The 13,127-nt window shown below is 42.3% G+C and overlaps 1 protein-coding gene across 1 annotated transcript in view; it reads right to left on the minus strand.

Moving 5' to 3' along the window:
- Positions 1-13,127, minus strand: part of LOC307234379 (CUB and sushi domain-containing protein 3-like) — a gene marked incomplete at both ends in the record, with an annotated part of 277,445 nt that overhangs the window by 155,731 nt on the left and 108,587 nt on the right. Inside the window, 7 exons of the mRNA XM_080006075.1 lie at positions 5,591-5,778; positions 6,792-6,930; positions 8,225-8,419; positions 9,726-10,052; positions 11,132-11,314; positions 11,623-11,735; positions 12,280-12,383. Of these exons, the coding sequence (XP_079862201.1) occupies positions 5,591-5,778; positions 6,792-6,930; positions 8,225-8,419; positions 9,726-10,052; positions 11,132-11,314; positions 11,623-11,735; positions 12,280-12,383 (1,249 nt within the window). The remainder of the gene's footprint in view (positions 1-5,590; positions 5,779-6,791; positions 6,931-8,224; positions 8,420-9,725; positions 10,053-11,131; positions 11,315-11,622; positions 11,736-12,279; positions 12,384-13,127) is intronic.

The raw sequence follows: 13,127 nt of genomic DNA on the forward strand, positions 1-13,127 counted from the left end.
CAGTTTCTGCCTGTGTTGTGTCAGATGGTTCGTTATGGGGATCGGTTGGGGGTTTGTTCGATTTACTAAACGCTGACGTAATAGAGCTGGTAAGTGCCTTGATGTCTGTGTTTAGTCAAAACATCCCTGTAAGTTTTTTGGTCATTAATCCTTTCCATAGATGTTTTGTCATATTGTGTATTCAACATTTCTAAGTGTTAAATATGTAAAATTATATATATATATATATATATTAGAGATGGACTGATCCACTTTTTATCAGTTCTGATCCCATTGCAAAACATATGTACAGATACCAATAGTGATTCTGATACCAAGGCTGTTTTTTCTTTTTTTTTTTTACTTTATTTCTACTCCAAATGTAAACTTTATAGTGCTTTTTATCCAGATAAACCGCAGCTCCCCCGTTGACTTGTATTTGTTTACAGGCCAGTCTTCCCCTTTCCAATATGGCGTGGCGTTAACGTATAACAGCAACGGGCCGAAACAGTTATGGTGCATGAGTGCATGGTGCATGAGGTTTATGTGACATCCCATATGAAACCTCAATGAAACAGGGCACATATGCCAGAACTTTATATCGAAAACTCCCCCACAGCAAGGATGAACGAACCCAGAGCTGCATAAAGCACTTGTGTCAATGATCACACACTTGCAATACTTTATTCCACACCGATTGAAGTATTGCTCGAGAATTCAAGAGAATAAATTCTCTTATTGTCCATTTTGGGAGTGGGAGTGGAGGGCTGGTGCCTATCCCAGTTGACTACGGGTATAAGATGTTAACAACTGAGCAAATCGACACTATTTTTGTCAATTGTTTTCTATTGAAAATCAACAAAGTACATCACAATACACATACACCTCTTCCCACCTCTTGGAGACCTCGCGCCTAACTACAACCGTAAACGAGAGATTTGTATTTGTCTAACGTCAACACTCCTCAAGAGAGAAAGCAACATGTTAATAACAGAAAATCCAAAAGCAGAAAAAACATTTCTGTCGCTTTTGCCAGGTGGAGAGAACATTCATCTTATGAGCAATGCAGTCGGACGAGCTTCAGCTGGTGTTGCCTTATAGGGGCATGTGGAAAATCATTCTACTTGTGCACAATGACGCATAGCAGGTCCAGTTGGCGTTCCCACTTAATCATACTGTTGCACACACTGTTGTATTGCTGCCTTTCCTTTTGTTTTTCCAAAATTCAAAAACAGAAAATTAAACCTCGCTTACCGGCTCTATTGGCTGCACAAATTAATTTCAAATGGCACCAATCAGGACACGTGTGGATTTGAAATAAAGAAAAGTGAGTGTAGCTAATCAGTTTGCCTGCAGGCCAGTATTTTTGGCGAAATAGGTGGTTCTTTGAGGATTACTTTTCAATTACACTGGATTTATTACCATTTAAAAAGTAAAGTCATGAATTCAGTTCCCTCCTGGCGATGAGTCCCAGTCAACTGTCTTTTGAGGAAACGTGAATGCTGGGGGAAAAAAAAGGGAAACTGCCAAACCAGATGCTGCCGGGTTTAATCCATATCCAAAAGCTGTCCAGCTACTTCGAGGTACCATTTGATTCTTCCTGCGGCGTTGCTGTCAAAAACGGCAGCACTGGATCCAAGCCAATTTCCACCTGGCGTTGTGGCAGTAGTTTTATGTGATTGACCTAGTCAACGGCTTTGGACATGTCAGCAAACACTACCTTGTCTGTTGTGGACTGTCACTCTCATATCGGCAGCTTGTGAGCTCAGCACAACTGGGTTTCACATAGACTGGCTCACGTAGATTCCACATTTGCTGAGCGAGACCTCGCAAGGTAAGCTAAGAAGCGTTTTCATGTATTGCCTTTGAAAATGTTGGTAATTACTGCTGGAAAGACCTCTCGAACAAAACATTCATTCTATTCATCCAAAAAGGAAAATATGAAAACAAAACAAAACAAAAAAATACCCATCAATCACAACAACAGTCTTTTTCAATGAAACCAAAACGGGACTGTGTTTTCTCCATCCCCGCTTTATTCATAACAGCTCATAACCCCACCAATTTGTAAGACCAATTTCCAAACAAACTGCGCTGGGAAGCATCCCTAAGCATTTGGGCAATAAGATAATGTGGTCTAAAATGCCATGGAAGAGCCTAATATGATCTTACAGTTATTGCTTTCCAATAGCCAAGTCAACAAAAGAGAGATGCACCGGAGATCACACTGTAATGAGCGGAGGAATAAGTGGTCTACTTTCAGTCAATAATACAGATCTAATAACCGACCTTTATGGATCACATCTGAGTGGTAGTGGTATTAGTGCCGGTCCAAAAACACCAGTGGGACACAGTTGGGTCCGCTCCACCCTCCCCAATAAATAAATGGGTAAGCTGCATGATGCATGATCTTGTGGTGACCATGGAGACCAAGCTGTTATGTCATGTACTGCATTGGTGTTTCATTGCTGAAGAAAAAAATATATCTACAAGACATTGCAGCATTTTTATTACAGTATTTTATTGACGCGTGCATATATTAGGTAAGGGATAATGTTCAGCCAGCCGGTCAGTACAGCAAAATAACCCTCAGTACTATGAATGACTGGCTGACTGCACATCATCCCGGTTATTATATGGCTGCTTACTAAATAAACAAAGACAGAAAATTGATTTGAAATGGTTTTATAACTAGTATGCCTAGTGCTTCAAGAGCTTTAAGAGCCAAGATAAATAGTAGCCAACACTGCAACAACAACAACTTGGAGTTATACTTGAGTACATTTAACACCATGTAGTCCATTGCATAACATTAATTTAATAAGAAAGGCATTTTTGGTGCAATGTGCGAGTGGTCTTTGAATAATGTGTTTGTTGACATCCTCAAATGCTGCCATGATGGAATTAAAGTTAATTTACGTATATGATTCTCTATCAGTGATTATTTCATTGCTAATCACATACAGACAGCAGAGTATCATTTTAGCTAACCTGTTCAGGTGTTTCTTTTTTTTATAAAAACAACTCCTACAGTAACTTGCATCCATATCTTTAAACTCCAGATATTCTGTCTTTTAACTGACTTATTTGAACCTTGAATCCCATCTCCACTCTCTTGTGTCCAATTATGCTTCTGCAATATTTCAGGAGGTGCTGGCCACCATGTCCGCAGAAGTATAAGAGCCAGGGTTTCACAAGAGCCTCCCTGGGCTCTTGTGAAACCACTTTCCAAATAATTGATGAGGTAGACTTGAGACTTTGTGGATATTGCTTATTTTTCGACATCCAATTGAGGAGACCTGATTTGATAGTTTTTTTGTACTTTTTTTTTCATGTTACTCCACCCGCTGTAAGTGAGGACCCCCCATGTTCCTCCATCGTCTTACAATCTCACCCTGTGACGCCTCGGGTAAAATTTCACAAGACGTCGACACATGACTACGAAACCACCAAAAACCAGAGGAAACGTTCACATAATGCGCCTTCTCGGAGTCCTTTTCTTTGTGCGCAAAAATGAATCGCTCCCAACCGGTTTTGGCAGCCAGATACTAAACTCAAATCAAACTCCCAAAGAAATGCAACCAACAGACTAACAAGCATTTGACTGTGTCATTCGACTTCTCTTAAGCTTGTCCTTCTTTTCCAACTTTACATCCACCTGTTTCAGAGAGGACCCGGTGCACGCTGCACTACACTGGTTGAACTTTTGCGTGGTGAAGCGCGCGAGCCATGACGTAATCCCCGCTGGGCCAAAAGAAACAAGAGGTGAAGTAGACAGGAAGTACATATGCAATATGGAGGAGAAACTGATTTTAGTGGCGTCCGAATTCCCCGCGCTCTACAACCCGTCCTTACGAGTTTATCGGGACCTTTCTGAAATTCCTGTGGTGGAAACAGGTTTCCAGGTGTGGGTTTAAATGCTGTGGCGATTTGATTTGTGATACGTGACCCACAGCCAATAAATATAACCGACAAGATATGATTATTCCCTGTGTCACTATGTCATTAAAATAAGATAGTGTTGTGTGAAGACATTTCATGTTATGTTTTGCTGTAGCAATATAATAAGGTAATATACAAATATAATCAATGAATGTAATATTAAGAATATTAATTTAAAAAATATAATAATAATACCTTAAACACTATTGCTGTGCCGAAGTAATGACAGTCAATTTTTCATACCAACCAATAATTTTTATCAGAAGATATAAGATATAACAACTATACAATGTACAATAACAACGTCCTATGTAAAAGCCTCTTAATAAGTCTCTTAATCTTAATAATGAGTTTATAGACCGGGCAGGACCCTCTTCTTTCATTAGTGGTCCTGATGTTTTCTCAGGCAAGAGGTATTTAGGCTCAGACATTACAGACGCCTTAAATTCTCTCGTCTAGGATTTTCGCCTGCTAGTCTGACTACTTTAATCCCGTCTTTTTCCTCAAGCATGTGTCCCTAACCTTCAAACTACCGCTTCTGCCTACTAAGTGCAGCAAAGTGCAAGCACTGATTTTGGTGGAAAAGAAAAGTTAGTGGCAATATGCAGAATTTGGGGGTCATAACTCAGCATGAAAGCCGGTGGGATGGGGATATTATCAAGTAAAATCATAGCCTTTGAGTATCACATTTAATCTAGGGCTCTGTTGACAATAAAAAGAAAACAAGTAAGATCTCACATCTCCTTCAGGCTCTGTGTTGATTTTTACAGCACATTATGCATCTGAGGTATAGCCATCCTTTGAAAGGTGTGTATTCAATCGCCTACAGTCATTGATTATTTGTCTTTACGTGGAGGCCATCCCACGACTTTCCATACAACTGGTCCTGCTGAGAATGAGGTTTAACGAAAGTCAATTGCAGAGAAGTCTGTCCACTCGAGTGCCACGTGGGCAATGCTCCCGGCAGCAAGTCTGCGGCCAACAAGACACGACTTTAAGGCAGCGCCCTCAGTTTTTCAGATTCTCCTTAATTAAAACACCTGATAGAGTGACTAATGACTAATCTTATTAATCTATAATAATACTGCATTTGGTCTGACTACGTCCGGTCGCGTCTTTAAGCCCTTACAGACCAGAAGTACAGCGACACATTAGGCTGGCTGTCAAATGACTTGGTCTCCCACTGAACACGCTGTGCCTGTGCTCTAAATTGGACCCCTTTTCGAGTCAAGGATCCAAATTGAATGAATTAGGCCGGTCTTGGCTCAATTTATCATCAGTAGTTATATAATTGGTACGCTTATGACACTAATCACAAATAAAGGTGTGAGAATGCACTTCTTTTGACAAATGATTAAGAAACACTTTATTTTTCTTTTCCTCTCTAAATATTAGAAGAGCACTTTTCAACCCAGCTCATAACTGGCTTCCTGGGCATGGGATGTTTTTTTTTCTGTTTATATTTTGGGACACATACAATTTAAATATTAAAAATAACATAAAATAGAATAAATAAATAAATAAATAAATAAATACAAATGAATGGCATTATATTTTTTTTAATCTGAATAAACATGAGATATAATAATAGCAAGAAAATAATAAAATAAGAAAAATAAGAACAATTCTTGAAGACAGGTGTACAAACCTGAACAGGCAGCGTGCATACCTTCGTAAAAAATCTTGAAGCCGCTGTTGGAACGGCTGTTGTCCGTGGTGAAGAGCAAATACAGGAAGTTACTGCTGCTGAACAGGAACTGAGGCACCTGGGTCCCATTGAAGGAGCCGATCAGCGGCGAGAGGAGGTTCGACCCGTCGTGCACTTCCAGAAAGTCGTAGCTGAGCTCCGTCTGAAACCTGACAAATGTGGGCAGAGGGTGACTAAACACAGAGCTAGGGAAAAGGGAAAAAAACATTGAGCACTTATTTGGTTTGAGTTAAATCCTACTGTGGCGATGCGTCAAAACAACCCTGTGCGCCGGCTTGTGTGGCAACTTCTCCACTTACTTTGAGAAGATCACTGTGTTTCTCTTTAAAAATCCCTGGTGGCACAGATCTGCTCTCCCTGGCCCTCCCCTCAGCACACTACATCCTCAATTGAGTTTTGTCACCTATAAGTTTAAATGTATTCTTCCAGAAAAAAAAAAAACCCTGTTCCTTATTATGAGAAAAAAAATGTAAATGTTGTCGATGCAAAGATCGGAAATAAATACATAAAATAGAATCCCAGGCCTGTAGCACTGCAAGCTACAAAGACTGCACAGGCAAAATGTCAGCACATTCAAACTAGCTGTGGGGGGTGGGGGGTGTTTGGGCTCTTTTCCAAGATAATTCATAACCAAAGCAGCTCTTTGTTCTGCACAGCGGTGTGTATTCCAGCAGCAAGGCAATCATTATAAATATCAACATATTGCTGTTAAATCCATTTTGGGTTCCCCCCCCTGTTTTGAGTACTCGACATGTTTGCAAATGTTGTTTTTTTTATTCGATTTGCCTATAGGAAACACAAATCAAGTCAGTGAGGGAAATCCAAAATGACTTGAGGATTTGCTTTTTCTCACACCGTTTGACAAAGTGTTCCTAACCGTCTCCCAAGGCAGTGGTAGCTTAATCCGTGTGGGAACACACACACACACACACACACACACACACACACACACACACACACACACACACACACACACACACACAACACACACACACACAGTGTAAGTGGGCGTGCATGTGATTGCATGTGTGATGACGTCTGCCCGGCCCTCGCGGGAGTGTCTGTCTGCGTTCTCTAGTTCTATCTGGAGTATATCTTTGTGAGTTTTTTATTTTTACTCTTTTATCGCCTCCCTCCACGGCTGAGTTGCTGGCGTGCCAACCTGTCAAAGCTGATCTTGATGGAACGTCCCGCTTCCGTCTCGATGACCCACTCGCAGCTCAGGGAGTCTTTATAGTAACCCGGCCACCCGGGGGACAGGATGACGCCGGACGGACCCGAATAGTGGCCCCCGCATGGTGCTGGACGGGGCCCGAGAGAGAGAGATAGGGGAGGAAAAACAAAGTTTCCAGCGTGAAGTAAAGGTTGAGAGAAGGATGTGAAGAAATTCGGGCGGAGGATGGGGAATGGATTTGTTGGATGGAAAGGTGAAAGAAAGGTGAAAGAAAAAAGGAAAAAGCATATGTAGAGATGGATGGAGAAGTGACGGTGGAATAGAGAAAATAAAAAAATGGGTGAGTTGGAGGATAATTGAGCAGCAGAAGGGAAGTGGGGCACAGAAGATGTTATATGAGGAAGATTCCACAAAGTGAAAGAAAAGGTAAGTGAAAGGTGAGAGAAAAAGAAAGGAAGGAAACACAGAGGAAGACGCAGGAGTTCAAAAATTCAAAACATAAATGACATATCAAAAATGGCAGATGTCAGAATTGCAAACAACATTTATTTGCAATTATGAGTGCATTTGACATTACTTTAAAACTCTACCAGTGGAAAATCTAGAGTATTATTATTAAAAGACCAAGGGGCCATTTTGCAGACACAGATTAGGTCTAATCTTAAAACAAAATCACATTTTTAATTTGGACTGACGGATATGGCCGTTCTCAGTCATGGTTTAAAAATATTCTCAGACTTGCCCTAGTCTGGGTTTAAAAAATCTGACTTCCAGAAGGAAAATTAGAGCTAATCTAGATCTAAGTGAAGCCTTAAATGAAATCTGGTCAGAGACAGGTTTAACTTTGGATTAATAGATGTGGGCCTCCAGGTCGACCTTGACGATGGATTATCTGGACCAAGACCAGCACTGAGACCAGAGAGAAGAAGCTGATTAGTTCTTCATTACCTTAGTCTTGCACTTCCTAGTCTACAACTATTTCCTCTTAAATTAAGCAACGTGTCAGAAAGGCATTTTTAAATTCTGGATTAAGTGGATTTGCTTAGTTCTGATATAGATTAAATCGCGCTTGCCAAAAACACTGCTAAAACACTTTTGTTTTGTCTCACCGCCAGAGAAAAAAAAACTTGACTCTTTTTTTCCCAAAACCCAGCGTCTGCAAACGTGGATGTATTTTGACGGATGGATGAACGCGCTAGCCTAAAACAATTACCATGCTTCTATTCTTAATTTGGAAAACGGGGTACAACGGGTGCGACGACTCGTTTCAGTCACGCCAATTCGATAGCTTCAGCGGATGCCTAATTAGTGCACAGAAAGGCTGTTCCGTACAAAGACCCCCATTCCCACACGCTCCACATGCTGTGTTCAACATGTTTTGCAGCCCCTTCACAAGAAACTCAGTCATTCCGGTACGCTACCTTCACACTTGGGTATGAGTCCGCTCCACATGACCTTGCCCCCCGCCAGGTGGCAGGTGATGGTGTCAGCGCCCTGCGTCTTAATGAAGCCCTCCTCGCAGACCACGGAAATGGAGCTCCCCAGCTGGAAACTGTCCCCGAAGCGCCTGGCATTCAGCGGGACGCCGGGGTCGGGACACTCGTTGTGCCCGAACGCTTGTAATCAAAGAGGACAGAGAGATAGAGTGAGGGAGAACAAGACGTGACTGGCGGCTGTCGACGCCTTTGGTGAATAAGCGATGGGGTCTTTCTGGGGGAGAGGGAGGGCAAGGGAGATCAGGAAAAAAAGATGAAGCCATTCGAGTGAAAGGGGGCAGAAATGATCATAGGCTACTGTACATCTGAGGGACTGCATTTAGCTCCTATAGAAACTGTCTGGATTTACTGTGGAAATATACTCAAGTCTTACATCTGCGCAGCATGAATCAAGATTTTTTAGCTTCAGGTTATGGGATGGATTTACTATTTTCTAACTCGGCCATTAATAAAAGGATGGTTCCCATCATTAACGGTTCAAAGCGAAACCTCATGGATTTGAGAAACTTACCATTCTGCTACAGCTTCTCACAGTGCTTAAATGCTGTCCAATGGGGCCTTTAAGCCATGGCATTTTTCAAATCTCCTCAAACACCTCCATGTGTCATACGAAAAGTAAAGGGCGCAAACCATGCATTTTATTCAGGTTTTTCCAGATTTGCCATTGAGTAAATCAGCTGTTTTGTCCTGCTCCGGAAGATGACGCCTATGTGGTCGTCCTCTGGAGCAGCTCCGTTCCTCTGCCCGAGGTCGGATCGACTGCCCGAGCGGTGCTACTCCCCTGCCCTGGCCCCTGGTCAACCTCCAGAAGGACTCCCCCAACCTGCCCTGTTCACGTGTGCGGGCTCCAGCTCCCAGTCCGTCTGGTGGGGTTGTTTCGCTCCCTGCTCTTCCTGTCCGGATCTTCCTGCCTGCTCAACCTTCCCAGCCCGCTGTGTAATCTCCTTTCCCCATTGTCTCCCTGCAATAAACTCTTCATCTTTGGCATCTACTCCTGAGAATCTGTGTATTCTGCATTTGGGTTCACCAGATAGCACTTGCGGCAGTATTGTGACAATCTGCAAGATTGCAAAGTTTGGATTTTGTTTTGGTGCTGTGTTTTGGCCCGTATTAAATTCTACCTGATATAGTGGCCTGTTCAACCAATAAGTGTTTGTTTGAAGCAAAGGACTGTGGATGTGCAGGTTGGTTCTACTGAGAGCTACCGTTATAAACAAACCTGGGCTGTGCAATTCATTTTTTGACAAATATCTCCATCAAGATCAATAATTCGATATTTTTGGGGGACAGTTGGTGCTTTTATTTGCCTTACTTTACTGAAGTGCAGTACTAGTACTGTAGTACTGTAATGCAGCCTTTAACTACATTGCAATATTAAGAAATAGTTTCCTTAAACAACCCCAACATTAAATCCCTCATTACATACTGCTGTAGGTGATGTTGAACCCTCGCCCGGACATCGAGTGATCAGCCTGAAACTCCAACTGCAGAACGTTGCTGTTGGATGTCAAGTGGGAAGGAACCTCCGCCCCCGAGTAGCGTCCAAGCATCATAGCCCCGGACTGGTCGCCGTCCTTGATGGTGAGGAAGTCGTAGGGCGGCTCGAGGTCGAAGTCGTTGAACGCCAGGTGAATCCTCGACCCGGGCTCGGAGATGATCAGCCAAACGCAGTTGAGATTGTTCCCGTAGCCTTCCGGGTAGTCGGGCGACAACACCGTGCCCATAGGCGCGGTAAAGTTGGAAAAACACGGAACTGGGGAATGGGAGAGAAAGTGGGAAATTTATTTTCAAGAAATTATGAATCATATAATTACATATATTCAACTGCCTCTATCACTGGTCATATACTAACGTACTTATATACTATTTATATACTTATACTTATGTATCTTCTTTCCCACCACGACAAGAATAGATTGAAAGGTTCCAACATAGAATAACCTAGAACACTGTAACTTGTTCAGCGATAAAAGCCTAGTTGGGACGCCATGAAAGCGGTAGGTGAAGAGAGTGGTACAGTTGCTGTACTGTATGAGAATATGAATCTATACAGCATCACTGGCGTATGGGAATATAGTGTACAATCCCTGAGGATACTTTTAAGTTGGTGAAACACAATACTGTTTACTGCTTTTCGTTATGGATGTGGGTGAGACATCATGATGGGGGTGAGAACCTCGAAAAATATGTAGGTTGTGTGTGACAAGGGAAAAAAGTGTTTGAGGCTGAAAATTCAGTCTTCATTTTTCCATAAATACTCAGAGCGGGAAGGGTTCGGGGTGGGTTGTTGTAAGCGCACTCTGTCAACTGAACGGACATTAACTCTTGAAATGCTTGCTCTTTTCCGTCTCAGCTATAGTGTGACGCAACAACCCCACAGCGCAAAACTGCCATTACTCCCCTTTAAATAGTTGATCGGCCATTACTCTAAGCTGTACAGACAGAACCAAAGAAATGCAACCAATCAGGATTTTTGCTTTAGGAATATTATGGCTCAATGCTACGGCATATTGCTCCCTTCTCAAACCAGTTCCAGTTATTGGCCATATTCACTGAAACCATGGAAATGGCTACAATAAACCTTGATATTGCTGATTTTATATTTCACAAGTTTTTCTGTAGTTTTGTTTAATAATATTGCTAAAAAAATGTATCATGAACAATCACAAATCCTCAGCAAAAGGTGATTTATAATTAAAGCCCGAGTAAAAGAGTTCCACAAATAGGAAATTTGATGGTGTCCATCAACCCATCAACAAGCTAAAGCGAAACCTTGTTTTTGCTCATGACCTCATTTGCTTGCATAGAAAGGTGGCTGCGGCTACCACTCACATATGCAGATGGGGATATTAGCCGACCACTGATTGTTGTTCTGGCACGTTATCGTCCGCTCCCCGATTAGCTCAAATCCAAACTGGCATTCGAAGCGCAGCACGTCGCCGTTCAGAAAGCCGCTGCCATCCTGGTAGCCGTACAGCGGCGTGCCGGGGTCACCGCAGCTTTCTTTGTCGATTTCTGCAGGTGGGGAGGGAAGGAAGGAGAATTTGATGGAAATGGATTAAAAGGGAAGGGAATTATCGAGGGAAAATTTAATTAAAGTACAACCCAAAATGCTTTGTCCGTGCCTTTTTGATGGAGTACGAGTCTCTTTTTTTAATCTAAAAAAGTGCGGCTGACTTGTCCTGCTGTGGCTTTGGTGCAGCGAGACAGAGAGAGAGCGAGGGATAAAGAGAAAGAAACAGCGGCTCACTCGCTCCACAAGGCGACACCGACGGGCAATGCAGATGGGCGGAGATGCTATCGGCGCTAAACCCTCGCCTCACCTTTATAGTTGATCTTGAAGCCGATGGAGCCCACGCTCTCGTCGGACTGCAGATGAAGCCACATCTGATGGGACATGCTGACGATCAGGTCGGGGACAAAACTCCCCGTCAACCTGCGGCAAAGGCCCAAACAAAATCGCAGCTGTGTTAAAATCCGCCCTTTGAAGGCACCCCCCCACTCCCCGATGGTGTGCCGTTACCTTAACAAAGAAAGTATTAAACCGAGTTTGATTAAAAACGGTCAGAGATGGATTATTTTGAAACCTGGATAAAAAGTTGAAAGTAAATCCCTTTCCTTTCAAAACAAAATATTAAGATGTACTTCTGTGACATTACGCCATCGTAATCGCATCAAACTGGGGTTTCCAAACTGACGTCCTCAGCCCCCATGGGCTCCACCTAGGAATTGCAGGGTCTGCAGCAAAACTATTATTAATTAATATAAAAAATATATATTTCATTCTTTTCCATGCTTTAATATAGCATTTAATGTAAAGATACTTACTTATCTAAGCAACTGGTTCAGTGCAAATAAATAGGTGAAAATGCCATTATATACATTTTGATAAAGATTATTTTGGGATTGTTTTTGTATAATCACAATTAACTCCACATATATCCATGATAGCCGTAAAAGAAAGTATATCAAACACTTACACTTGTATTATCGTTTTCGAGTTGCCTACTTCCCCTCCGTCCCCGATGGTCAGCGAGTCGTACCCGATCTCCAGATCAAACTCCTCGAAGTTGATCTGAATGACCTGTTGCAGGTTTAAACCAAGTTGACATTTTACAATCAACATTTTTATTTGAAAGCACTGATTGTTTCCATTCATTCTCATTTTGAAGCACTCACAAGACCCGAGGACATTCTCATTGAATCAGCATACTTACTTACTTGGCCCCTTATGCCTTCTGACATGTAGGGCAGCAATGAATCAGCATAGAGTTCATCAAATTATGCACCGAATATGTTTTTTTTCGTTTATCCATTAAGAGCACTGTTTCCGATATACAATCTACAATCTAACACATAGAAATGTTTTCTGACAGGCAATGAGCATCGCCCGCTTGGCCGTAATCCTATTTCATTACACGAGCGAAACACACTTGTTCGCTGGGCACGTCTAAAACGTCTCTTGAAATGTCTTATTTCAATGAAATAATATTTAGGTATGAAATTTAAAAAACACACGACAGTGACTCATTTCCGTAAGCTTCCCTGGGAAGGTGTACGCTCAGCGGTAGCTTAGTGTAGCTCCGAGGGTAGATACTGCGGAATATGTAGCACCTTACACATATTTCAAAATTGGCAACCCGGCAAACAATACCTTCGATCAGATAGCGATAGATAAAAATACCAATCCGGTGCTGTCACCTCCCCTCAATCCCCTAAATTCAGCCAGCTGCATTTAGATGCACTCAGACACATTTCCTCTATGAATAATGCAGAAACTACACCTAAATCTGAACGGGGAGGCAAACGCATGGCGCGAATCCCCCAA

This window comes from Zeus faber (genome assembly GCF_960531495.2).
Source record: "Zeus faber genome assembly, chromosome: 8".
NCBI classification, from domain to species: Eukaryota; Metazoa; Chordata; class Actinopteri; order Zeiformes; family Zeidae; genus Zeus; species Zeus faber.